The 26,959-nt window shown below is 42.4% G+C and overlaps 2 protein-coding genes across 3 annotated transcripts in view; one reads left to right on the plus strand and one right to left on the minus strand.

Moving 5' to 3' along the window:
* Nucleotides 1-26: 26 nt before the first annotated feature.
* Nucleotides 27-26,398, minus strand: fdxacb1 (ferredoxin-fold anticodon binding domain containing 1). The gene is made up of 6 exons (XM_069894870.1): nucleotides 25,849-26,398; nucleotides 21,575-21,764; nucleotides 14,886-15,042; nucleotides 11,495-11,698; nucleotides 4,253-4,411; nucleotides 27-3,806 (listed from the first exon to the last, which is right to left on the minus strand). The coding sequence occupies exons 1-6, from the start codon at nucleotides 25,900-25,902 to the stop codon at nucleotides 2,603-2,605; spliced, it is 1,968 nt and encodes a 655-aa protein (XP_069750971.1). The 5' UTR covers nucleotides 25,903-26,398; the 3' UTR covers nucleotides 27-2,602.
* Nucleotides 26,114-26,959, plus strand: part of cfap68 (cilia and flagella associated protein 68) — a 77,432-nt gene continuing 76,586 nt past the window's right edge. Inside the window, exon 1 of one of the 2 annotated variants that reach the window (XM_069894871.1) lies at nucleotides 26,114-26,453. In XM_069894871.1, the coding sequence (XP_069750972.1) occupies nucleotides 26,271-26,453 (183 nt within the window). In that variant the 5' untranslated portion in view covers nucleotides 26,114-26,270. The remainder of the gene's footprint in view (nucleotides 26,454-26,959) is intronic. The other variant, XM_069894872.1, reaches the window with a different exon arrangement.

The raw sequence follows: 26,959 nt of genomic DNA on the forward strand, positions 1-26,959 counted from the left end.
AATGTTAAAAGAAACCAAATTATGTCTTTATTCATATTTAAACTGATTTTAATACCTTTAAAAGAACATATTTAATGCACATGTGCAGATAACATCGAGGAGACAGCAAACTGGCTAGACCAGAACAGTGAAACAATGCAGATAATAATATCTTCTCAAGGTTGCCCAGTGAAACTAAATTTCTAAATTGCCCATCCCCCAAGCCCTGAAACAAAAACTATCCTGGAGAAGGAGAGCATGCTATAACCATTAACCCTTAACTCGCGTCTCCAAGATTAAAGCTAATGTATGTTCCCACAACAGTAAGGCAAATGCCTATGTGTGGTTTCATGTATTCTAATTAATTGGAAATAAATTGGAAACAGCTTTCACATTTCTTTATGGGATTGCAATGTCTTGTCATTATATTGATCATTCAATGGTGACTCCCAAAGTCTTTAATTACTTCTTAGCTTCAATCACTCATTCTAACTGTGGTTCTCAATCTTTTTCTTTCCTCTCACATACCACTAAGTATTCCCTATGCCATCGGTGCTCTGTGATTAGTAAGGGATTGCTTAAGGTGGTATGTGGGTGGAAATAAAAAGTTTGAAAACTATTGTTCAAATTACACCTAATCGACTCATTATGTTCACGGTTTCCTAACTCCAAAGGAAATAGGCCAATGACAATTTTTCTCAAGTAAAATATTTCAGTAACAATTGGGTCGAGGGCAATGATTTCAACCTTCCCTTCCCACTCACATACCACACTAAGCAATCCCTTACTAATCACAGAGCACCGATGGCATAGGGATTACTTAATGTGGTACGTGAGTGGAAAGAAAAAGGTTGAGAACCACTGTTCTAACCCATCACAGGTAATGTCTCTCACAAATGTGCAATGCCTCTTCTCATTGGTAAGAAAAGCATTACAAGTGATTTATGTGACAGTCTGTCTTGGGAAAGAAGCTGTTATCACTTTGAAAACAAAACTTAAGTTCAGCTAGTTACATTCCTTTGCATTCTATTTTGGGCAACTTTTACAGCAAAAGTCCCAGAATTCTTTACAATGCCACACTATAATGTTAAATTGTCCACAAACTTTAACACTCCATCTCTGGAGCTGAAGAGAAACCTCAGGAGGGTGAATCCTTGGAAAGCAATCGGCCCAGACAGAGTATCTGACAAGGTCCTTAAAAGCCATGTGAACTTACTCACTACAGTGGTCAGCAGACCCCTACCTGCATCAATGACATCTACCATAATGCAGTATTTCCACAAATTGGTTATGGACCAAAACAACTACATTATCAGGAAGGACTTAGACCTACTTCAGTTAGAAGCATCAGAACAGGTCAACAGCAGACGCCACCTCGTTGGCCCTCCACTTTGCATTAGATCACCTCGACCACAGAAGCACCTAAAAGATCATTGACTACAGCAAAGTATTCAACACCATCATACGAGAAAAACCCATGATCAAGCTAAAGGATGTTGGACTCTGTCCCTCTGCAACTGGATCCTCAGTTTCCTCATTGACAGACCCCAATCAGTGCAGATCAGCAACATCACCTCCTCCTTGCTGACCATCAGGAGCTCCCCAGAGCTACATGCTTACTTCACTACACCCATGACTACGCATCCAATGATGGCACCCACCATTATTGGCCAAATAACTGGAAATGATAAGTCATAATACAGGATGGAAATCGAGGATCTACTTGAATGGTACCAAAACAACAATCTTACTCTCAACATCACCAAGACCAAGGAGATGGTTGTTGATTTTTGGAAGAGGCCAAGGAATGGGCCCGTCTACATTGATGGAACAGAAGTGGAGATGGTCAAAACCTTCAAGCTACTGGGCATCCATATTTCAGAAGATCTTTCCTGGCACCAACACATTCAGGCAAACATGAAGAAGGCACACCAATGTTTCTACTTCCTCAGGAGTGAGGAGATTTGAAATGTTGTCAGATATTGTATCAAGCTTCTTCAGATGCACTATGGAGAGTATACTGGGTGGTTGCATCACAGCTTGGTTTGGGAATTCCACCACTCAGGAACACAGAAGGTAATAAACATAGCCAGGTTCATCACAGGAACTGACCTATCCATTGCAGATATCTATTTAAGGCACTGCCTTAAGAAGGCAGCGAACATCATTAAGGAACCCCTAACCCTGATCACAACCTCTTCCCATTGCTACCTTTGGGCAGAAAGTACAGAAGCCTGAAAATCAGAACCTACATGTTCAAGAACAGCTTCTTTCCAACAGTATAGAATAGTATAGATATGCATGATGGTTGGGATAGATGTAATGAGCTGAAAGACCTTTTTCATTGCTATACAGCTTTTGACTCAGTGTTAGAGATTGTTTGAAATATTTGAGGGCAAGATGAAAGTGGATGGCAAAGCTATGAAATTAACAACTTCTGCAATGACAACAGGAAGTAACCAATGTAGTCGTTAGTATAGTGGAGAAAGAGTTTTGGGGGTGGGAGGGGGGAAACAGAAAATGGTTGAGACCATAGAGGATTTGCAAAGTGATGGTATTAACAACTAAGTACATACAATGCCAATCCAATGATCAAGAGGTAAAACACCCCAGTCCAATGTCTTTATCTAACTGTTATTTGAAGGATTTTCTGCAGTTCCTCTCTGAGATCCAGTTGCATTTGTAAAGCTTGTTGGTAAGATAATGCCTTGTCACATGACTGGTATATTAATCTATAACAATAACTTGTGCGTTTGTTCTGAGGATGACAGAAACTGTCAATCAACTCCATTCCTCTCACTGACTCCCTGCTGACACGTCTCACAATAGTGTGAAGTTCCAATTCATCTAGTTTACCATTGGTATCAACCCAGAAACTGACATCATGAGTGTAAGAGGGTGGATAGAGTGAGAAATCACACAAAGGTTTCAATTCTAATCCACTAATCTGGTTCAGGAAGCGTTCATCAAATGTCCAAAGGAGCCTCCAGTCACTTAAATGGCAAAGCACCAGAGTCAGCAAGTCAAGGTTTATTGAACCAACACAGACATTGAGTTCACCATTGATCTGTTGATAAGGAATGAGATCCAATTTTCCAACGGCTATATCTGTAAAGTCTGGCTGAACCATGTCCTTAAAATAAATATTCCAACATTTTCCACTGGTCTTCTCCTTAAACACAATTGGATACAAGCTCTTATCCATCTGGTAAATTTCAGAACCAGTGGTCTTTGAGGTTGATTTCACAAGGAATGCAATGGAGTTCGCTAAAGAGGACATAAACAGGCAAAAAAAATCTGGTTGTCCTTTATCAGTGAAAGCACCAACCAAAACCATCTCATGGAATGCAGGCATAGTTTGTGGAGTAATCAGGCATTTCTTGAAAACAGTGCCAGTGAGTACATGAATGACTTCAGCTCTGAAATCTGGTTGTTGCAGCACTTTGTTTAGGTATCTTATCAGAGTAGGGCAGAAATAGTATTTGCGGCAAACTGGAACTGCCTGTTTTATCAATTTGCAATCCACATTTTGTCCCATCTTATTCTCTAGGCTCAGATCAGATATTTGCAATGAACATTCACTGCAAGAGGGCCTAGTTAAGCACCCACCATCACTGCTTCTGTCTCGGTCAACTCCACAACTGGAACAGGTAACAAAATAAAGCTCGGACTGATGAATGTCAGATCCTACATATGGGTATCCAGTGTGACATAGGAGAGGAAAGTTGTTCTCCACTTCCTGAACATTCACTCTGGCTGCAATCTGCTTCGTCAACAGTTCTCGAACGACATTCACTGGATGATTTGAACCTTTCTGAAGAAAATTTCTGCAAAAATAAGAAAAACTGTCTGAGGTTAAGGCCAATATTTCCTTTCATTCAGAGATGCTCAAACAAGAGTTAGTGGTGGAAGCAAGAGATTGCAGATGTTGGAATTTGGTGCAGAAAGCAACTGCTGCAGAAAGAAAGCAAGTCGAATAGCATCTTGGGGGGGCGTCAACATTTTAGGTTGAGACCAGCATAGAAGGGAGATGGCAGCATAAAGGGGTAACTGGAGGGAACTTTGATGGGGGGATGGTGTTAGAAGGGGTGAGAGAAGATTGGAAATACAATAGTCAGGCGGTAATAAGTGGAAATACAAAGGACTGCAGGGTGTGGAATCTGAGAAGGTAGGTGATGAGAGAAACCAGATAAGGGAGGGGTGATGGGCAGATTGAAGCATTTGGGGAGGGGTTGGAAACCCAGACAGAGGTGTGCGTGGAACCAAACTCAACCTGTTTATCTTATCAACAAGTTCTTCAGGGATCTCGAAGGAACAGCATTCATTCCCATTCATGGTTTTCAGAAAAACTGGCTTTATCTTGTTGATAGGCCAACTTTTAGTGAACACATGGGTTAGAGCTCCATTCACACAGAAGGACTTATCTTGACTCCTGAAAGAAAAAGGATCAAAGAGCCAATTTTGCATATTTTACAAAGATGGGACCGTAAAAGCACCTTGAAATATCTGCTTACTGCATACAAGTATCTGAAACATAGATTTTTAGGTTCACAATCTAAATGATTAATGTGACTGGCAGTGAGATGCAAAGAATCACATACATACCAACAAAGCTGAGATTCAAAATCCTAAAGCCACATATTTTGTTTAATTTTAAGTTTCCCTGATCAAAAAAAAATCAGTGGGTTATTATTCAGCTAATAGCCTTGTGTAGGCAATCCCATGCAGAGAATAACTTTTCTGTTTACAAAATAGCAACTGCTTTTATTTTTTTTTAACAATGGGTCTGCCCGCTTGATTTAAGGTAGCAGCCAGGGCAAAATCTGAGGCGTTGCTTTCCACTTGGAATGGCTTAGATTCATCAATAGCATGCATGGATGCTCTGGCAATGTCTTCCTTGATAGTAGCAAAGGGCTTGCTCTGAGAGGGGGAAAGAGGACGCTTTGATGAGACGTTTTAGGCTTTGTCGGTGTAGCGAGTGTTATGGAGTCGAGGCCCCAAAAACCAGCAGCACTAGATATTCACCACAGCACAGGGTTACTTAAACAAAAGTAGTTTTTAATTGTAATTGAACAAGAAAACAGAATTAAACTTTAACTTATTACTTAACCTACCTAACCTACTTAATCCCCCCTCTAATACTAAGCGCAGGTGTGTGTAATGTATATTTAAGATTAGAAAAGCTCTTTATATCACAGTCCAATCTCACTGGTTGCAGGCAATTCTTGTACTGTGCACAGAAGTTAGCATTAACAAAGTTCACCAGGCTTTGGAGTTTAACAGGCAAATGGTTACCACTCAGGAGGGTTCTTGCTGGTTTTCAGAGAGATTCATTTTCCAGGACATCCGCAACTGATTCCTTCTCAATCAGTCTTGCTGACAAAACTTGCCCCCTTCAGGGTTCTCCAGATGATCTTCTTTCTTTCAGGTCACCTTTCAGACCGCCAGTCTTCTCCTTTGACCCAGGCAGCCTTCCAAAGTTTGCCAGCTTGTCCCTCTGGAACTGATTTCTGTCTCCTTTCTCTCTGTTTCACACCCTCCCTCTCTGAGAGCAAAACTGTTCTCTCCACCATGCAAAAATCACATGTTCCTAGGCAAGCTGCTGTCGATACTTTGTTGCCTCTTGCAAAAAGCATTCTGCAAAAGTCCTGCAAATATTCTGTGTTTTAAAATGTGTGTGTTCAAGCTGCTCTAATGATTCCTCCCAAACCACCTCTAGATACTCTGTCACGCAAGGTACCTACTAGGCATAGTAGCAGAAAAATCCCAGACATCTTTTAAAGGCTTTATGAGTTGTAGGGACCAGTAGTTCCATGAGAGGGCACATCCAGTCATTATGACCACATAGCCCAGGATAGACAACTTAGTTACACGGAAAATGCACTTTAGTTCATTGTACGTGAGGTTTAGGTTCTATGCAAATTTGAGAAATTAGTGTTATGGCCCTGTAAGTTGTGACCACATATTATGATGTTATCCAAGTTGGGATAAGTGGCGGTTAGGTTACTGCCATCCACCATGCGGGTCCATCTCTCTCTGGAATACAGATACTCTCTTAGTGGCCCCAAAAGGGAGACGCAGAGAAATTGATATAGCCTACCGTCAGCTTCGAAAGCCATATAAATACAGTCACTTTAATGAATGGGCAACTGGTGATAGGCAGATTTCAAGTCTATGGTGGAGAAAACCTTGTAGTGGAGAAAACCTTGTAGTGGGCTATTTTGTTCATCGTGTCATTTATTCTTGGTAAGGGATCAGCATTAAATTAAGTGAATTTGTTTATAGTTTGGTTGTAATCGACAACTATCTGATTCCCTGTTTTACTACTACAACTTGAGCATGCCAGGGGCTGGCGCTGGGTTCGATAACATCTTTCTGCAGTAGTCGTTGTACTTCTGATTTGATGAATGACCTGTCAGCAGCAGAGTAGCACTGGCTCTTGGTTGCCATGGGTCTGCAATTGGGTGTGAGATTGGTGAATAGTCGCCACAGGGACACACTCAGCGTCGAGAGGTTGGAGGAAGGTTGTCTGACTACCAGAGGTGGATGAGTTCATTATAAGCTAGGGTTACACTTTCATGCTGGCACTGGAAATCCAACCCTAAGAGCACAGGGGCACAGAGATTGGGTAGGATGAGCAATTTGAAATCTTTCTATTCAGTACCCTTAATCAACAGGTCGGCAAGACAGTAGCCATGTACCTCTGCAACATGGGAGGTAGAGGCTTGGCTAATTTTACAGTCAGTGTTTTGCACTTCGAGAGCACAGATAAAACTCTCGGTGCTTCCACTGTCAAACAAGCAGTTTGTAGAGTTTCCATTTACTTCTATATTCAACATGGAATGGGTTAAACCATGGCTACGTGCCTGATTTAGTTCCAGTGAGGCAAGCATTGTCGGTGTTGCATCATCCTGTTCTTCATGTCGCTCGTCTTCAGAGGGCACTGTCCAACTAGATTCGCACAAAGCATTGTGAGCTGGTGGGAGATTTTGAGATAAGCAGGGAGAAGGGATTGATGACTTTTCCCGTTCTTCTCCAGAGTTAACAGCAGTTTTGGTGGTCCTTCTAGAGAGTCATCTGCAGACCTTTCTGTAGTGACTCCTCTTGCAGCATTTACATACACAGCCTCTCTAGCAGCTCATCAGGATCTCGGGTGCTTAACTTGTCCACAGAAGTAGCATTTCAGCTGATTTCATGGATCCGCAGCCATGACAGGGTCCATGGCCGAGTCTTGAGTCTGGCCATTTGGGCAATTCGCCAGAGAATCGAGTAGAGTAGGGCCACGTGGCCACAATTCAGCAGCCAATTCAGACGAGTAGATATCACCCCTTCTAAGCTCAAGGTCTAGAGACTTGGCGATTCTTATAGCTTGATTTAAATCCAACTCATCTGTCTCTAGCAGCCACTGTCTCACATTTCACTCCAGAGACCAATGAATCCAGGACCAGTATATCAACAAATTCTTCTGCAGACTTCACTCTCCTTAATCCCAGGTCACGAAGGGTCAAGATAAAGTCACTGATCGACTCCCCCGGCTGCTGCTTGCAAGTCGCTAGCAAGTTTCTGGGATGTACTTCATTCCGCTGGCCCACATTTTCTTCTCTCAGAGCAGCGATAGCAGCCGAATAAGTCTTTGTCCCTTATCAGCACAAAGGCCTTGGTGCCTATCCGGGAGAGAAGTAGGAGTAGCTTCTGCTCATCATCCACTATCCCAGCTGCATTTAAAAATGCTTTCAGGCACCACAGCCAATACTCAAAGTGAGTCGCAGCCTCCGGGGCTCGTGGGTCGAGCTCGAGCCCGTCCAGTTTCATAATTTGCTCCATTCTTACCAGAGGTCGAGGTCTGGGCGCAGGCATCTGTTCCGACTGTACAGGAGGCTGCACTGGCTGTGGGTCTTGAACATGCACCAGTGCTGCAGCCCCCAGAGGAGGGAGCGGAGGTGGAGGAGGCAGTGTTGAGCCTCCAGTTGGTAAGCCCATGCTCCACCATTTTCTTCATCCCTTGACTCTTTTCAGATCGGGCACTACTTTTGAAACTCATCTCAAATGAACTTCGCTAAAAAAATTGAACTGCAGTCAATACCTCATGAGACAGGAGTTATGCAAATAACATCCGCTTTTATTAGCAAGAAAATGGCAGTGTTAGCCATCTACGAGCCTAGTCCCAATGTGAGCTGAGAGCAGTGGACAGGAACACTTATATACAAGCAGGGGGCTACTTCCCCCTAGTCAGTCTATAGCACTGGTCCTCCATTCCAGCCAGCAGCGAGCAATTATAAGCAATTGCATTCTACATACAACCATGGAATACCAAGGATCGCCACAGTGTCAAATAAAGGAAGCAGAAGCAAGAGGAGTTCGAGAACAAGCTCCAGTGTTTCAACTACTGCATCTACACATTTAAAGGTTCAGGTTGACGTGGCAGCACTTGAAGCATAAAAAGAAATGTTTCAAATTAAATTGGCCTTAGATGAGTGGGAGGAGCAGATAAGAATAAGACCAAAACAGCTACGGAGAGAAGAGGAGCATAGACAGGAGCAGCTACAGAGAGAAGAAGAGCTAAGACGAGAGCAGTTACGGAGAGAAGAGGAGCAGCTGTGGATGGAAAAGGAGCTGCAGGAGGAGCAGCTAAGGAGGGAGGAAGTCCAGGTAAAAATGCAATAGGAACTGGGCAAAATAATTGCTGTTAATCAGGCCAGGATGAAGGCACTAGAAGGCTCTGCAGTATCTGGTCCTCAAAGTAAATTATCTAAAGTGTTTGCCACTGTGGAGCTACGTTTGGAGGAAGGATATTAAAAAAAGATAATATTTAATACCAAGGCTTTGCCAATGCCGCGGTTACAAGACATGCATGGTCCTGAATTATACAAGTAAAGGCACGTTGATGCCAGTTCTCAAACCCCAATAATGACCCCAATGGACAAAGATGTGAGCCCAATGCCATCTTACAAAACAGAATACCACCCACTCCTGATAGGTAATAGAAATCCAGGTGAACAAAGTAACTTTTGCCCGGGCATGACAAGCCAAGATGAAATGACTGCATCATTAATTCAGTTATGGACTCTTTCTTCTCTGCCCAAGAGAAAAATTCCAGTTTTTGATGGTGACCCACTTCAATTCCAAGCATTTATGAAAAACTTTAAATGCAGTATTGAAATTAAGAGCCAAAACTCAGAGGATTGTCTATATTATTTGGAACAGTTCATGAGTGGACAACCACAAGACCTTGTGAAGAGTTGCTAGCATATGACTCCAAAAAGCTAAGTTCTTACTAACTAAGCATTTTGGCAACAAGCATAAAATTTCTACAGTAAAACCAGATGACATGAGGGTTTACAAGTTTACACACTCTTTCTAAGAATATGTTGCAACATCATGATGGAGATCGGCCATCTTAAAAGAGCTTGACATATCTACTAATATCTAATCATTATAGATAAATTACCCTACCGGATGAAATAACTATAGACAGCTACTTTTGAAGATTTGGTGAAGTTCATTGAAGGGCATGTGGACATTGTCACAGATCCAGTGTATGGAAAGGTCAAAGGCACTCAAACAGTGAGTAAAGAAGTTTAGATCTAAATTATACCCTCAACCAAATTTTTAAAAAAATACATTTGCCACCTCACTAGCAATGAAGGATAAAGAAATTAAGGAAAATGAAAATTTGCCTTATGAAAATAAATCTTTGCTCTGTAATGGAAAAGAAGACACATAGTGAATAATCATTTTTTGAAAGTAAATTAAATATGTTTTGTCTGTCTGTGTCAAGTAAACATTAGCAAAAACTGCAAAAACTGCTTCGGCTGCAACATATGTAGTTAAAAGTATCCTAAAATGCTAAATATCTTCCAGGAAAAGAAAACAGAAAAACCAAAAAAGCAGATGAAAACAATGCAGAAGCCTTGGTATTGACATATGGTCCTACTGGGGCCAGAGGGAACAACTGCAGACTTTTGACACAGATTCCAAGAACTGCTGGTCTTCCTTTGAAGGTTCTTGGTCATCCCTGATGCACTCAGGAAAGTCATTCTTGAACTTTTAAGAATCAATATCTTGATGATGCTTGTAGTCGATAGATTTTAAACTTTTCTTTTTCCTAATAGTCCATTAGTCAAGGCCAAGAAAGAAAGTGCAATAAAGCATATTTATCCACTTCTTGACCCAGGAACCACTGTGTCATTTGGCACCATGGGGCTAATGAATGTTTAATTTTCAAGGAAGAAGTACAAAAATTCTATTGAGAATCTCAGGTCAAGTTAAACACATTGAAACGAACATTGCTTCGGGCCTAGAGATTGCTGGACTGGACAGTAACAATCTTTGTGAACTTCCAGGCATATACACTCAGAAGACTATGCCTGTGCATAAAAAAATCCCACAACATTGAACCATGGACGCATTTGAAAAATGTTTGTTTATGTAAAATCAACTCTAAGAGATCGAGTTCAGATGCACCAAAAGCTCTGGAACCACCAGATATGATAAAGAGTATAGGAGAAGGGCCTTGCGCGGCCAAAGCTATGCTTGGTTGGATGATTAATGGACTATTAGGAGAAAGAAGAGGTTTAAAATCTATCGACTACAAGTATCAACAAGATATTGATTGTTAAAAGTTCAAGAATGACTTTCCTGAGTACATCAGGGACGACCAAGAACCTTCAAAGGAAGACCAGCAGCTCTTGGAATCTGTGTCAAAATCTGCTAAGCTGGTTAATGATTATTATTGCATTGCATTACCTTTGAAGAAAAGGGAAATATGCATACCCGATAATAGAAGTGTTATCGAACAACAAACACTGAATTTAAAGAGAAGATTCAAGAAAGATACTTCCTTTCACTCAGACTAAATCATGTGCATGTCTAATGATACACAAAGGATGTGAACAAAAAGTTTCAGATGATATATTGGAACATGGTAATGGCAAAAAAAATGGTACTTACCACACCATGGGATTGTGCATCCGCTTAAGAAAAAAAACTGTGTGAAGCAACCTTTTGAGGGGGTTTCACTAAATTCCCAACTCTTTACTAGTAACATTACACTGTCTTTAATAAAAGCACCCATTACATTCTGCCATCAATTTACATTATCCAAGAGTTTTCAGTGAATGTTCAAGCAGCTGATGGGAGGAGCAGGATGAAAACATTTCAAACAATTGGGTCAATATCTCCATTTAAAATAAAATTCATTGTAACATCGAGACTTTGCGGTAATATCATTAACACTATCTGTGGCTGATACTAAAGTTCCTTATCATTCATCATCCAGTGAGCTAATTAAACAGCATCTGTGGAAAGAGAAACAGTTAGATTCAAATTAACGACCTACGCTTGTGTTTCAGATTTCCAGCGTCTGCGGTATTTTGGGTTTGTATTTCAAGGTTCTTGCCCTGGAACCTGTACATCACACTGCAGAAAGCGAAATGAACTTGCAAGGAAACCATGCACATTCACAGTTACATCAAGGCATTAGTCATATCCATGCATTAGTCAGACAGTTACCTACCTATAGCCTGTGCTTGTGTAACCATTGTAACAAGTGGAGTCAAATGTATGCACATCACTCAGAATGAACTCAGCTTCAGCAGCCATGGCAACTATTTGCCAGCTGTTGTGCCAATTTCGTGTTGGTTGATCAGCGCCAGTCCCTCCTTGCCCTCTACACAGGGTGACGTGCACATCGCCTTTCGCAGTGAGAATGCCTGCACAACTGGAAAAAAGTCAGTTGCTGTTGTTACTGTCTCCCAAAAAAAATAACATTCAGCTGTGAAGGGAAGGAAAGCAAAATGCCACATTAAACAAGCTTAAAGACACTTAATATCCAAGGTGAAAGTGCAACCCAAAATAAAGGACAGCCCAAAAACTACAAATGAGTGATGCAGTTCAGCAAAGTTTTGATGTTAGAAGCATGAAATTCTATGTTCTCATTCTAGGCTACATTGAGACAACTGTTTGACAGGAAGTTTTCCATCTCATCCCTAGGCAACTGGCCTGAAAATCCCAAAATACAGAGTGTTTGCAAACAATGAGTTTCAAAGAATGGCAAGTCAAGAATATAGAAGGAATATCCTTCAATGTCAGCAAGACTAAGAAGCTGGTCATCAACTTCGCGACCCCATCCACAATCATTGTGGTGAGGTGGAGATAGAATACAGCTTGTGGTTCTGAGAAGTAAACATCTGGTCAAACTATGACAGTGTGATGGCAGCACCTCTACTTTCACAGAAGCCTGAGGAAATTCAGTGTGTCACCGGATTTCTACAGACACATGATCGAAGATATATCCTGTTAGAATGCATCACTGTGTGGGTGAGAAACTGCTTCACTACTCAAGACCACAAGAAGTAGCAGGGAGTTGTGAATGCATTCAGACCTCCATCACACAAACATACCCCCTCCATCAGCTATACTTCCTGCTGCCTTGGAAAAGCAGCCAATATATTAAAAGATTCATCCCATCCTGGCCACTCTCTTTTCACTCTCCTCCCATTGGGAAGATTATTAAATAGAGTGAGATCACACACCACCAGATCCAAGGAGAGTTTCTTTCCTGCCATCATTAGGCTCCTGAATGTTTCTGACATTAGTAAAACAATGTTACGTTTGCTCTGCACTAACTGATCTCTCTCTTTTACTGATATACTATGTATAGGGGGTGAATTGGTGTCATAATAAACCACTTGCAGAACAAAGCTAGTGGTGAAAATGGCTCTGAGCTGATCACAACTGTCTTTTGCACAGAATGTCTACGTCTTGGAAGAACCTTATCTCAGACCATTCCATTGATTATGAAAGCAACCGCAAGTCCTGTCATACTGAGCACTGGGTGCATCTCAAGGCTGTGTGCTCAGTTCCTACTCAGGCTGCTGACTCATGACTGCACCACCCGAATCAGTTCAAACAGAATCATTAAGTTTGCAGGAGACACAACAGAAGTTGGCCTCATTGGCAACAATGATGATTGGGCTCACGGAGAGGAGACAGAAGGTCTGTAAAATGATGTGAGAACAATAACTTGAGCGTCAATGTAAACAAGACAAAGGGGATCATTGTGAACTTCAAGAGGACGAAAACCAACCATTCTCCATTACACATCAATGGTTCAATTGTGGAGAGGGCAAAAAGTTTTTTGGTGTGTATATGAAGAATGATCTATCCTGGACCCACAATAGCTCCTCATTAGTCATGAAGGCACAGCAGTGCCTACACTTCCTAAGAAGTATGAGGAGGGCAAGGCAACTGGCCCCACATCTTGACACCTTTGTCCAGAAGCACAACTAAGAGTGTCCTGTCTGGCTGCATCATTGTATGGTAGCTGCAAAGCATTGAACTGGAAATCAATGCAGAGGATCATCAAAATGGCCAAGAAGATCATTGGGGTCTCCCTTTCTTCAACATTTACCAGGGGTGATGCTTAATTAGGGCTCAAAAAATTACGGAAAAACTTTCCATGCTACATTACAGTTTCTTCGACCACTATAACCAGGAAGGAACAGGAGCATCAAAATCAGGACTGCCAGGCTGGGAAATGGCTTCTTTGCACAAGTTGTGAGATTGATGAACAGTATCCTGTAATGAGTAAATAATCACAAAACATTGACATATTTACTTTAAATTTTATCTTGATGCAGATATGTTAATTATTATGTGCTGTGTATGCTTGTGCACCGTGATCCAGAGAAATGTTGTTTCATCAGGTTGTATATGCAGTCAGATGATAAACCTGAACTTGACCCAAACGGCAACTTACTTTGCACTACAAATTCAGAATGAATGCAACGGAGGTTTTAAATAATGAATAGTTTCCCCTGCTTATACTTTTTTTAAAAGGTAACAAAATACCTATTTTCATGTATATTTCATGTAGTCAAAATATAAAAATCATATAACTTTACGATATTTTTCAGTTTTTTGATGAATATTGACTTGAGAAATTTCAGCCTATTTGTTGCTGAAAAAAGGTAATTATTAATTACAGAAACACCATTTAGTCATACAGTAATTTATTCATAAAAAATGTTGTCCAGTGTTCTTAAAATTAGTTGCAATTTGACTTAGTGCAGAGGTATGCAAGAGACGAGCACAAAATGCCAGCCAATGGTATTTTCATGTCAAATGACACAAAGCTCATTATAGCAATGATCCGTCATGATTGCCGTCCTTGATGAAATCTTTAAAATCTTTTCCTCGAATATTTTTCTGCAACATTGATGCTGTTTCCTGCACTCATTCAGAAATCAGCGTTTCCTACTTTTGCTGTCAAGTTCCATCCTACTCTCACCTTTAGAATCCATCTCTGATTCTTCCCTTACCCTCTCCTGCCTCCACCTCAGAAGATCAACTAGCTACAATAATGCAAGCTCCACACCAATCGAACCTGAATCAAAGAATCTGAACGCTGTGCCACTGTACTGAGCAGGTTATCACATGTGATCGCATGGCATTATTTATTTTTAAGGGAGGCCAATAATTACACCCAGACACCCTGATTAATATTTATCCCTTAACCAAACTTAATTAATTAGATTATCTGGTTGTTATTACAAAATTGTGTCTGGGAGCATGCACAAGTCAAAGTAGTGGCATTGTTTGGTGTAATCACAATATCTCATTTGCTGAAGTACATTAAGAAGTTCCCAAGAGACAACGCAGGTACCACATCAAGGTAGGTCCTAATTTCTCTGCCTTCCTCTTTCTATTATACACTCCATTGACACTAATACATTCCAGTTCAAGATGTTCTGATGGTCCACAAATACAGAACATGGGATTAAGTCATCAAGTAAAGCCACACAATGAAAACATTCCTCAGAAGAACTAACTTGGGGAAAAAGTTAAAATCCTCTGTAAACGATGGACTCCAAGCAGAGAAGTGTGTGCACCAGCTTCACACTTACCTCCTAAAAAATTTAGCCAAAAGCTCTCTGTTCATTTTCACTCCAGCCTTTCTGCCATAATGAGGGAAGTTAAAGATAATCCTGTCAAACAGTCTGCTGCTTAAGGATGGACATCGCTGGAGGTTGGTACAGTCCACAAGGAAGTACACTTCTGCTCCTAAGGAAAGGATTGCAAAGAGCATTGCATTCGAAAGGTACATCTCCTGTATGTATTAAATCATAGATTTAAACCAGATCTGTTGACCATTTTGTTATAAAATTGATTGGGAAGGATTAAAATGAAATATTAGAGAAATGCTCTAATTTGTTCTGATGAAATGTCATCAGTCCAAAATTATAGCCAGATTTTGTGAAGATAACAACATGCACACCATCATTGTGTCAGGTAGACAGCAACTTCTGCTCCAAGCAGGCCGAGTTCAACAGGGAAATCCCCAGATCACAAACTTCACTAGGATCAACAAAAATCATTTCAAATGTCACAAAGTTCATATATTTACAAACTAGTCCTGAAAATGCCACTCCATCACGAGGATTCAATAAGTTCCAAAATGAAATGCCAAAGCAAAATTGCTCCTTAAGAATCTTTCTGGCCTTGCTGAATGTTTTCAACATTTTACATTCCAGATGTAAAGCATAAAGTGCTGGAAACATTGAGATTGGCAATATCCATGGTAAGGGAATTAGAAGCATCTGATGGGTTTGGAAAGATAACAGTGACAAATCTTTTTTGAATACAATTGACACTAGAAAGTTTTGCAGTTTGAATAAATTATTTATCTTTTGGAAAAAAAGTAAGAAGTTGGAGAGATAAAGCATTTGACAAGGTACCCCATCTGAAAAAGTCATGAGGCATGGAATCCACAGAACCCTGGCCGTGTGGATTAAAATCTGGCTTGCACGTAGAAAGCTAGAGAGTAGTTGTGAACAGAAAATATTCTGCTTGGCATCTGTTCTAGGGCCCTTGCTCTTTGTGATTTTTATAAATAACTGAGATGAAGAGGCAAAAGGATGGGCTAGTAAGTTTGCAGATGATAAAAAGGATGGAGCAGTTGTGGACAATGCTGACCATTGTCATAGGTTATAAAGATTATATAGACAGGATACAGAGTTCGGCAGAAAAGTGATAGATGGTATTCAATCCAGATAAGTGTGAGGTAATGCATTTTGAAAGGTCAAACCAGAAGTCTGAGTACGGAGGAACCTTGGGGTCCAAATCAAAATCTCTTAAGATTACCATGCAGGTTGATAGGAGGCCTATGGGATGCTGGGCTTCATTAATAGGGGGACTTAGTTCAAGAATCAAGAGATCATGTTACAACTCTGCAAATCTCTTGTCACCTCATTATAGGAAGGATGTGGAAGCTATGGAGAGATTGTAGAGGAGATTTACCAGGATATTGCCTGGATTGGAAAGTAAGTCTTAAGAGTCAAGATTAGCAGAGAGGAGTCAAAAATCAGTATTCTTCAGGGAGAAAGATTGAAGGCAGATATTCTGGAGGATGTTCACATCAAGAAGGAGGAAATGTGACAAAAACTGTAACACAGTAGGATCAATAAATCCTCAGGGTCTGGTGGGATCAGTTCTACCATGCGAACAGAAGCAAGCGAGGAGAGTACAGGGACTCTGATGGAGATGTCTGCATCTTTGTTAGCAGGGGTAAGAGACCAGATGAGAGTCAATGTTGTCCCCTTATTTAAATGTGAGGTTATCCACTTTGGTGACAGGAACAGGAAGGCAGATTATTATTTAAATGGAGTCAAGCTTGGGAGTGGGGAAGCGCAATGTGATCTAGGTGTACTTGTACATCAGTCACTAAAAGCTAGCATGCAGGTTGAACAAGCTGTGAAAAAGGCAAATGGCATGTTGGCCTTCATAAAAAGGAGAATAGAGCATAGGAATAAAGTTGTTCTACCGCAGTTGTATAGAGCCCTGGTGAGATCACACCTGGAGTATTGGGTCCAGTTCTGGTCTCCTAATTTGAGGAAGGACATTCTCACTATTGAGGGAGTGCAGCGTAGATTCACAAGATTAGTTCCCGGGATGGTGTGATTGACATGTGCCGAAAGGTTGGATAATCTGGGGTCATAGATGTTGTAATTTAGAAGGATGAGGGGAGATATGATGAAGTACACAAGATTATTAAGGAATTGGACACAATAGAAACTGATTATGTGTGCCTAATGTTGGGGGAGACTAGGACTAGAGGCCATAGTTTAAGAATACAGGGATACAGGAATTCAGGAATTTAGGTCAGAGATGAGAAAAAAAACCCAGCGAGTTGTTGGTTTGTGGAATGCTTTGATGCAGAGGGTGATAGAGGCAGTTTTTCTGCATAAGTTCACGAGGGAGTTAGATAAGGTTCTTGTGGACATGGGAATTAAGGGTCATGGGGAAAAGGCAGGGACAGGGTACTCATAGTGGAAGAAAAGCCATGATCTAAATGAATGGCTCAATGGGCCTAATGGCCTACTCAAGCTCCTACTATTTATAGCACAAGCCTGGAAACTACAGGTCGGTAAACCCAAGATTAGAGGTAAGGAAGTTATTATAGAAGATTCTGAGACAGGATTTATGAACACTTGGAAAAGCAAAGTTTGATTAGAACTTAGCATGGTTTTGTACAGGAAAGATCATATCTTATAAATCTGCTTGTGTTTTTGAGGAGATAACTAAGAAAATTGAAGTAGAAGTAGTTGACATGGAGAAACACAAAAACTGTAGATCCTGGAATCTTGACGAAACAATGAGCTGCTGGATGGACTCATGCAGCATCCATGGTCCTGAAACATGGACTGATCATTTCTACCCCTGGATGCAGCCAGACCTGCCAAGATTCTGCTGCAGTTTACTTGGACTGACTGAAGGTGTTTTTTTTTTCATGGTAGGCTAGTCCAGAAGGTTAGGGCACATGGGATCGATATGGTGACAGCAAATTGGATCCAAAATTGGCTTTATGGAAGAGGCAGAGTCAGGTTAGTGCTGGAGGGAGGGTTGGGTGGGGTTTCTTCACCAGTGGTGTACTACAGGGTTAGTACAGGGACCATTGTTTGAAATATATATAAATTACTTGGATAAGAAGGTAGGGGTTCTCTTTAGTAAATTTACAGGCAGCGCCAAAATTGATGCCATCACAGATAATGAAGAGCATTGTCAAAAGATACAGCAGGGCATTGATCAACTAGAAAGTTGTGCAGAGCAGCGGCAGATGGAAATTAATCTGAACTACTGTGAGCGAATGGACTTTAGAAAGTCATATTCTGATGGAACGTCCACAGAACATGGCAGCGACCTTAGGAGTGTTAATGTACAGAAGGACCTTGGTGCAAGTCCATAGTCATTGAAACTTGCAATCTCAGTGGGAAAGGTAGTGAAGAAAGCATTTTGGTATGTTTAATCAGCCAATGCAATAAGTATAAAAATTAAGCCAATATATTGTAGCTACACAGAACATTGGTTGGCTGACACTTGGAGCATTGTGTACAGTTCTGATCACCCCTTGATATGAAGGATGAATAGAGAAGGTAAAGAATGAATTCCCAAGGATGTTCCCTGGATTGGAGGGCTGTAATTATTAGGAAAGATTGGATTGGCTAGGTTTACTCTTATTGGAATATTGGAGGTTTATAAATTATGATGAACAAAGATAAGGTGGATACCACATCTTCTTCCCTCAGCAGGTGAATCTGGGACTACAGAACACAAGTTTAAGGGGCAAATTTTTTACTCCTTCCCCCCCCCCCTCCCCTCACAAAGACTGTTAAATATTTGGAACGAGCAGATAAAATGACAACATTTAAGAGGCATTTGGACAGGTATTTACAAAATGAGTGAAGAGATACTGGCAATGGAATTAGCACAAGATCAAGGTTGGCTTGAAGAAGCTGGGCCAAGAGGGTCCCATCTCTGTGCTGTATGATTCAAAACAAAGACAAATTATTAACTAATGGGAGGAAGACTGAAAATGAGCAGTTCAGAGGTATTTAGGAGTTTGTAGTGCATGAATCACAAGAAGCTAGCTGGTAGGTCCCACAACCAGTTAAGATGACAAGCAATATGTTAGCCTTTAGAATCATACAATCATAGAGATCTACAGCATGGAACCAGGCCCTTGGGCCTAATGTCCATGCCAACCAACTTGTCTAACTTGCCAACATTTGGCCCACATCTCCCTAAAAGTTTCCTATCAATGTACCTGCCTAAATGTCTTCTGAATGTCATAACTATCCTCTGGCAGCTCATTCCATATATCTATCACCCTATGTGTGAAGAATAGGCCCCTCAGGTCGCTTTAAAATCTTCCATGTCCACTAGCTTTAGATCCTGGGAAAAAGGCTCTAATTATATTCCTTATCTTTACTCAACATAATTTTATAAACTTCTATAATATCCACTCCCAACCTCCAGAAAAATTTTAGCCTATCCAACTGTCCTTGTCATTCATAGACCATTAAAGCATAGAATGTGTCTGTGCCAAATATGATGCCAGAGTTCAAATGAAACTCTGATCCTTGCACATGATTCATATCCCTCTATTCCCTGTATATTCATGTGCCTATCTAGCAGCCTCTTAAATACTACTCCGATTATCCAAAATCGAATTCTCCAAAATCATCACTTATCTGAATTTTTTTTTCTGGAGCCAAACTGACTGGGGACATCGGGATCACAGTGGCGGCAGTAGCAGACCTTGGGCTCCCAGTGCTAGCAGTGGACCTCGGGTGCCTGGTGGTAGCAGCAGCGGATCTCAAGCTCATGACAGCAGTGGGGACCTCAAGCTCCTGGGCAGCAACGGGACCCTCAGGTTCCCGGCATGAGCGGGGCCTCGGTGGGGGAAGTATCAGTGATCTGCGGAGCCCAGCATTTTTTTTGGTGAGAATTAAAATATATTTTAATAGTTTAAAAACCCTTACCTTGTTGTTTGATGTTGTATAAACATTGTTACAATTGATTAACATTGTACTGGGCTGTATTTAAAAATGACCAGTACTTCGAAAAAAAACATTTATCCGAAATAGATAAGAGTTATACTCTACTTCTACCAGGCACCTACCTCACTCCATGTTAAAAAAAAACACACCCCCATCACCCACTTACTTTACCTTAAACACATGTCCTCTAGCATGAAAGGGTTAGCAAATAAAGAGTGTATTACAGCTCTTAGCCTGTATTTGTGGGAATTTAGGAGAATGAGGGAGGATCTCATCGAGACATTTTGAATGGTGAAAGGCATAGACAGAATAGATGTAGAAAGGATGTTCCCCATGGTGGGAGCATCTAGGATAAGGGCACAACTTAAGGGTGTCTGCTAAGAAGAGAAATGTGTAGTGTAAGAATTTCTTCTGCAAGAGTGGTAAATCTGTGGATTTTTTTTGCCACAGGCAGTTGTGGAGGCTAGGTCTTTGATGCCATGGCTAATCAAGAAACTATCTCTCTCTTAAATACACCCAAAGGTTATGGGGAGAAGGCCGGGCAGTCGAGCTGAGTGGGAAAATGGATCAGCTCATGATTGAATGGAAGGGCAGACTCGATGGGCTGAATAGCCTATTTCTTGTGGTCTTAATTTTACTTTGCTGAGAAGATTCTGACTCTCCACCTTATTAGCTTTTAATTTTTTTTTTAATTTAGACATACAGAACGGTTACAGACCATTTCGGCCCACAAGTCCATGCCACCCAATTTACACCCAATTAACCTACAATCCCCAGTATGTTTCGAACAGTAGGAGGAAACCAGAGCCTCTGGAGGAAACCCATGAGGAGAACATACAACCTCCTTACAGACAGCACATGATTCAAACTCTGGTCCCGATCGCTGGCGTTGCACTAACCACGACGCCAACTGTGCCACCCTTTTAAACAATGTCTCACTTAATTTTATGAATCTTTATCAGGTCTTCCATCAGCCTCCTATTCTCTCGAGAAAACAACTCAAGTTTGTTCAATTTCTCCCCGTAACTCATATCCTCTAAACCAGGCAACATCCTGGTAAATCTGTACCTTTCCAAAGCCTCCAGATACTTCCTGCAATAGGGCAATTAGAATTGTAGCCTAACCAAACTTTTACACAGCTGCAACATGCAATATAGATCAGACATCACAGAAACACAGGAAAAGCACGGTTAGTGTAGCGGTTAGCGCAACGCCTTTATGGCACCAGCAATCTGGACCAGGGTTTGAATCCCGCATTGTCTGTAAGGAGTTTATACGTTCTCCTTGTGACTGTGGATTTTCCCCGGGGGCTATGATTTCAAAATCTATCGTTGGTGTAGGTTAATTGGGCGGCATGGACTTGTGGACTGAAATGGGCTGTTATGGTGCTGTATGTCTAAATTTTTTAAAAATTAAATTTAAAAGGAACATGGCAATGTCACCAAGCTAATTGTGTTACTGTAGAAATTAAAATTTATGGCATTTGCCTGGATTCCATTTAAAATTACTTTGAAGTTACTGCACATTTTAACAAATTTACATGTATGTAAACTCCCATGCCTCTGACTGTCCAAAATCAATATTTTTAACATTATTTTTCAACAATTATGCATTATTTTAGTGAAAGTGATTTCACTTGAAAGATGCTGCTCAACTTTATCTTTTGGATGCTTGCTGACTTGCTCTGTAGTTCCAGTTTTCATGGGCTTACAATTCTTACACAGCATCTTCTCTCTTCCCCAGTGGTAATACCTTACCTTTCTCCAATAAGAAGTTAACATTACTGACCGCATGTTCATGCTTGGTTATTACTTCTTCACTCTCATAGCAAGTAGCAACGATCTGGGTGTTGCTGGACACACAATCACATAGGGAGGCAGAAAAGGAGAAATTCCCCTCTCCCACAAGCAGGATGCTGCCTCCGATTTTCATTTTTATCTTTTCATTCTGTAAAGATAACCAAAGGCAAACATCTCAACCTCCTTTGCTCATATGAAAAACCACACATTCAAACCCACATCATCAATAATGGGTCTCCACCATGGAAACTTAATTACGTTCACTTCTGTATTCTTTAGCTTTCAAGTTCATCCTCCAAGCAACTTTCTAAGATCATTCCTTCCTGAAATTCTGACCTCTTGTATGACCACAGATCTAGTCTCCTGCAAGGAGCAGTCATGATCTTTATTTCTGGCACTGCAATGCCCTCCCAAAACCTCTTCACACCTACCTGGGTCTCAGCTCTAGAATTTAAAGAAAAACAAAGAGCAAACCTTTTGACCCTCCAGTCTTGCTCCAGCATTCATTGAGACCCTGGTTGGTATTTAAACTCAGTGCCACTTTCCTGCCTTATCACTCGATTCCCTTAATATCCAGAAATCTATTGATCTTTGTTTTGGATTAATTCAATGACTAATCCTCCACAGCCTTCAGGTACGAGAATTTCAGAAAATCATCATTAATTTTCTACATTCCTACCATCAGGGGAAGGATTGCCAATAGCGGCAGCTGCACTTCTCCTGCAATAACACACGCAACCAGACAGGTTGAGCTCAGTGAGCAGACTAGTTTATTGCAGGCTGCTGGGCTGCACTTATACTCCCAGCCCAAACCTGGCTGAGAACCGCACTGGAGGGCGCTGATGTCACCCGGGCGTCACATGGTCCTCAAGCGCGGGTTTCTGAGCCCCGAGCTGGAAGGAAGGGAAACCCCCCCCCGACAGCACCGTTTTGGCCGGTTGCCCTGCCGCCTGGCTTACAAGTGGGGCCGGTTTGCCTTCCTTGTGTGAGCCACCACAGCCCCTTCATTTAGCCTGCTGAACCCTGTACTTTTTTTTACCTCTTTCAATGAGATCATGCTCATTCTCTTAAGAATACAAGCCCAGTCCAGTAAAGTTCTCTTAGAACACAGAACATTAGAGCACAGTATAGGCCCTCCAGCCCTCGATGTTGTGCCAACCTATATATTTCTACCAAAAAAATACTGAACCACACCAACCTCGTAACCCCCTATATTTATTTTTCCTTACATGTGCCTCTTAAATGCCTGTAATGTTTCAGCCTCCACTCCACCCCTGGCAATGAATTCCAGGACCTACAACTCTGTGTAAAAATGTACCCCTGATACCTCCCCTAAACATTCCTCCTTTCACTTTGTCCTCTGGTGTTTACTACTCCCACCCTGGGAAAAAGGTTCTGGCTGTTCAATGCTATCTATGCTTCATAATTTTGGAGACTGCTATTAAGACACCTCTCATCCTTCTACGCTCCAAATAGAAAAGTCCTAACTCTGCTAACCTTGCCTCAGAAGAGTTCTTTCCCTATCCAGGCAAAATCCTGGAAAATCAATTCTTCACCCTCTCCATAGCTTCCACATCCTTCCTATAATGAGGTAACCAGAACTGATGTTGCAAATGCCACGCTCCTGCCCTCTCACTCAGTTTGACTATAGCTCCTTCTCTCATTTTCTTCCTCTCGCAACTGAATTTGGTATCTTCGGCAAGATCTGAAACATATTTAGTTCCCTCAGTCAAATATCTGATAAAGGTTACAAACAGCTGGAACCTAAAGTCTTTGCAGGACCACAATGTGGCAACCCCAGAAGGATTTATTTATTTCTGCCCTTTGCTTTCTCAATCAATGTCAGTACATTACTCCCTCTGTGTGTTCTTGTTTACTAATGTGATGCATGGGATTTTACTGAACACCTCCTTACAATCCAAATTCACTTAACCAACTGATCCCCTCCATCTATTCCATCAGTCTCATGCAGAAATTCACCCTTACAAGATGTATAATTTTTTTAAATCTTATTTTTTCCATTTTCTAGGAATGTGATCCTGCACATTGTGTAATTCACCCAATTTCTAGAGTTCGTCAATCTCTAAAATTAGTCATTCCAGCAAACCAGATCTCGATAGGAAGACCAGGTACTACCTATGGAAGGCTATCTTAGCAGCAAAGAAGCAATTACGAATGAACTACAGCTAAGGCAGGGTTTGCAGGCCATTACATCTTTCAAGGTGAAGCCTAACATCTAAATGGTTGTGATGCTTCATTTCCCAATAAGATAAATACATTTTACACTCGCTTTGAAAAGGAGAATTCAGCTGTACCAGTGAGAGTTCTTGCAGAAGCTGGCGACACAGGTGATACCTGTCTCTGAGGCCATCTTTCAAGAGGCATCAGACTCTGATGGCGAACCTGGCAGGGTACTGAAAATCTGTGCCTACCAACTAGTTGGGGTGTTCATTAATTTTTTCAATCTCTCATTGCTGCAGTTGGAGGTTCCCAGCTGCTTCAAAAAGGCATCAATCATATTCATGAAGAGCAGGGTGAGCTACCAAAATGACTATTGTCCAGCAGGTCTCACATCTACTGTCTTGAAATGCTTTAAGAGGTTGTTCATGGCCAGAATTAACTCGCATCCAAATTCACCTACTGCCACAATCATTCCACAGCAGATGCAATCTCACTGTCTCTCCCTTTGACCCTGAATAACCTCGACAACAACAATACCTATATCAAGCTGATATTCATCGATTGTAGTTCAGCTTTCAACATCATCATCCCCTTAGTACTGGTCAGCAAGCTTCAAAACCTGGGCCTCTGCCTTCCTCTGCAATGGATCCTTGACTTCTTCATTGGAAGACCACAGTCAGTGAAATTCTCCTACACAGTGATGCTCAACACAGGCACTCCTCAAAGATGTGTGCTAAGCCCACTTATCTACTCTCTCTATACTTATGACTGCGTGGCGAGGCACAATTCAAATGCCATCTACAATTTTTCCAATGACACCACAGTTATTGGCAGAATCACAGATGGCAATGCAGGAGGGAGATAGATCAGCTAGTTGAGTGATGTCACAACAACCTGCACTCAACTAAGAAAATGATTGTTGACTTCAGGAAGAGATAACCAGAAGAACATGAACCAGTCCTCATCGAGGGGTCAATAATGGAAATTTATGGGTGTCAATACCACTGAGGATCTCTTCTGGGTCCTCTATGTTGAGGCAATCATGAAGACGGCTCCTCAGATGCTGTATTTCATAAAGTATTTGAGATTTGGTATCTCACCAAAGACGCTTGCAAATTTCTACAGATGCACCATGGAGAGCATTCTGCCTGGTTGCATCACTGTCAGGTATGGAGGTACCAATGCACTGGACAGGAAAAAAAACCTACAAAGAGTTGTGGTCAGCCAGCAGCATCACGGGGGATCAGTCTCCACTCCATCAATGACATCTACAAAAGATGTTGTCTTAAGAAATCAGACTCTATCTTCAAGGTCTCCCACCACCCAGGTCACTCCCTCTTCTCACTGCTAGGATCAGGGAGGAGTCTGAAGACGAACACCCTGTAGCACAAGAACAGCTTCTTCCCCTCAACCATCAAGTTTCTGAATGGACAATGAACCACAGCCACTACCTCACTTTCTCTCCTCGTATACTAATTTTTAAAATCTTGTATTTCTCAATTGTATTTGACAGCAAATTTGCATCTAGTTCTGCACAATACTGCTGTCACAAAACAAATTTCACGGCATGAGTTCATGACTATAAACTGGATTCTGGTTCCTGTTCGACCACCCCATCCCACCTCTCACCCTCCCCTCCCCCTCTCCCCTTCCCCTCCCTCCTCTCCCCTTCCCCTCCCTCCTCTCCCCTTCCCCTCCCTCCTCTCCCCTTCCCCTCCCTCCTCACCCCTTCCCCTCCCTCCTCTCCCCTTCCCCTCCCTCCTCTCCCCTTCCCCTCCCTCCTCTCCCCTTCCCCTCCCTCCTCTCCCCTTCCCCTCCCTCCTCTCCCCTTCCCCTCCCTCCTCTCCCCTTCCCCTCCCTCCTCTCCCCTTCCCCTCCCATGCACCTCCCCCGTTCGGTGCCTTCTAAATAAGTTCTAACTGTGTTCTAAACTTCCCGGACCACAATCCCAAAATTCGTCCCGAAACACACACACACACACACACACTTCCCCACCCATCAACACGCGCCGAGTTCAATCAGGCCGTTCGACCCACCGTGTCCATGCTTACCCAGAGCGGAGAAGGGGTCTCCTGGGACGGCGGCGGGTCGGGTCCCGGCTCCATCCCGAGCTAAGCGGGCGGGCCTGCCGCCTCAACCGCGGTCCGGATCGTGGCCCAGCTTTCTCACGAGACTCCGGTCCGGCCCACGCCCTCGGTCGCAGACTGGCCCCAGGCCTCAGCAACGTCGGCCCAGTCGGCTCCGGCTGTGACGCCCCCCAGGTCCCAGCGCCCGGCAGCGTAACCGGGTCAGAAAGAGGAGCTGGGGGGGGGGGGGGGAGTGTGAGAGGCGTGGAGCAGCCACGCAAGGACAGAAGGGGCCCGGTTGCTGAAGGCCTTAGTGATGCGACGGGGGGGGAGCCGTCCGTTACCAGGGTAACGCGCCCCGCCTGCTTCCCAACGCCAAGAGAGAGAGAGAGACTGCCCCTGAAACCATGTCAGCAGCCAGAAGGCCGTGGCTTCTCAGACACTCCGAGCTCTGCCCCGTTCCCCGGAGCCTCATCGCAGCACCGAGAGACGGAGAGAACCGCTACGGGGTGAGAACTCTCCTGGCTCAATGGTTCGAGGAGAGAAATGGGCGGGATGAACTGAGAAAAAGGAAGCCTCTGCCATCACAGGTGAGTTACCTGCCCCCCACCCCCCAAGCCCCCCCCCCCCCAGTTAGGACCCAGCTGTCACGACCCTCTCAACCCCCACCCCCAGCTGCAGCTGACAAACTGAGCTTCGTAGTGAATTCTGAGGCCATCGGTCACAGAGTGAACTCTCTATGCTTTAGATCCATTGAAGTCAGCACATTTGCCATTTTAACAATGTTTTAATTACATTGCAACAATTTTGTGTAACTAATTTAAGTACTGTAATTAATAATTATGGATTTTAAGGAAAATGCATGATGTACAGAACTAAATAAAAACATGTTTTGCACTTGGTAAAAACTTGGGCGAGATCTTTTACTCTCGTGGTTACAATCCAGTGATCATTGGGGGAGGGTAAGGAAATGTAAGTTCTTGAACCGGTGCGGACTCGAAAGGCCAACATGGCCTGTTTCCACTCCGTAAATGGTTATATGGGAGTCACTATCACAGAGGATCTTTCCTGGACCCAACACACCAATGGCATCGTG

The sequence above is a fragment of the Narcine bancroftii genome, chromosome 8 (assembly GCF_036971445.1).
Source record: "Narcine bancroftii isolate sNarBan1 chromosome 8, sNarBan1.hap1, whole genome shotgun sequence".
Lineage (NCBI taxonomy): Eukaryota > Metazoa > Chordata > Chondrichthyes > Torpediniformes > Narcinidae > Narcine > Narcine bancroftii.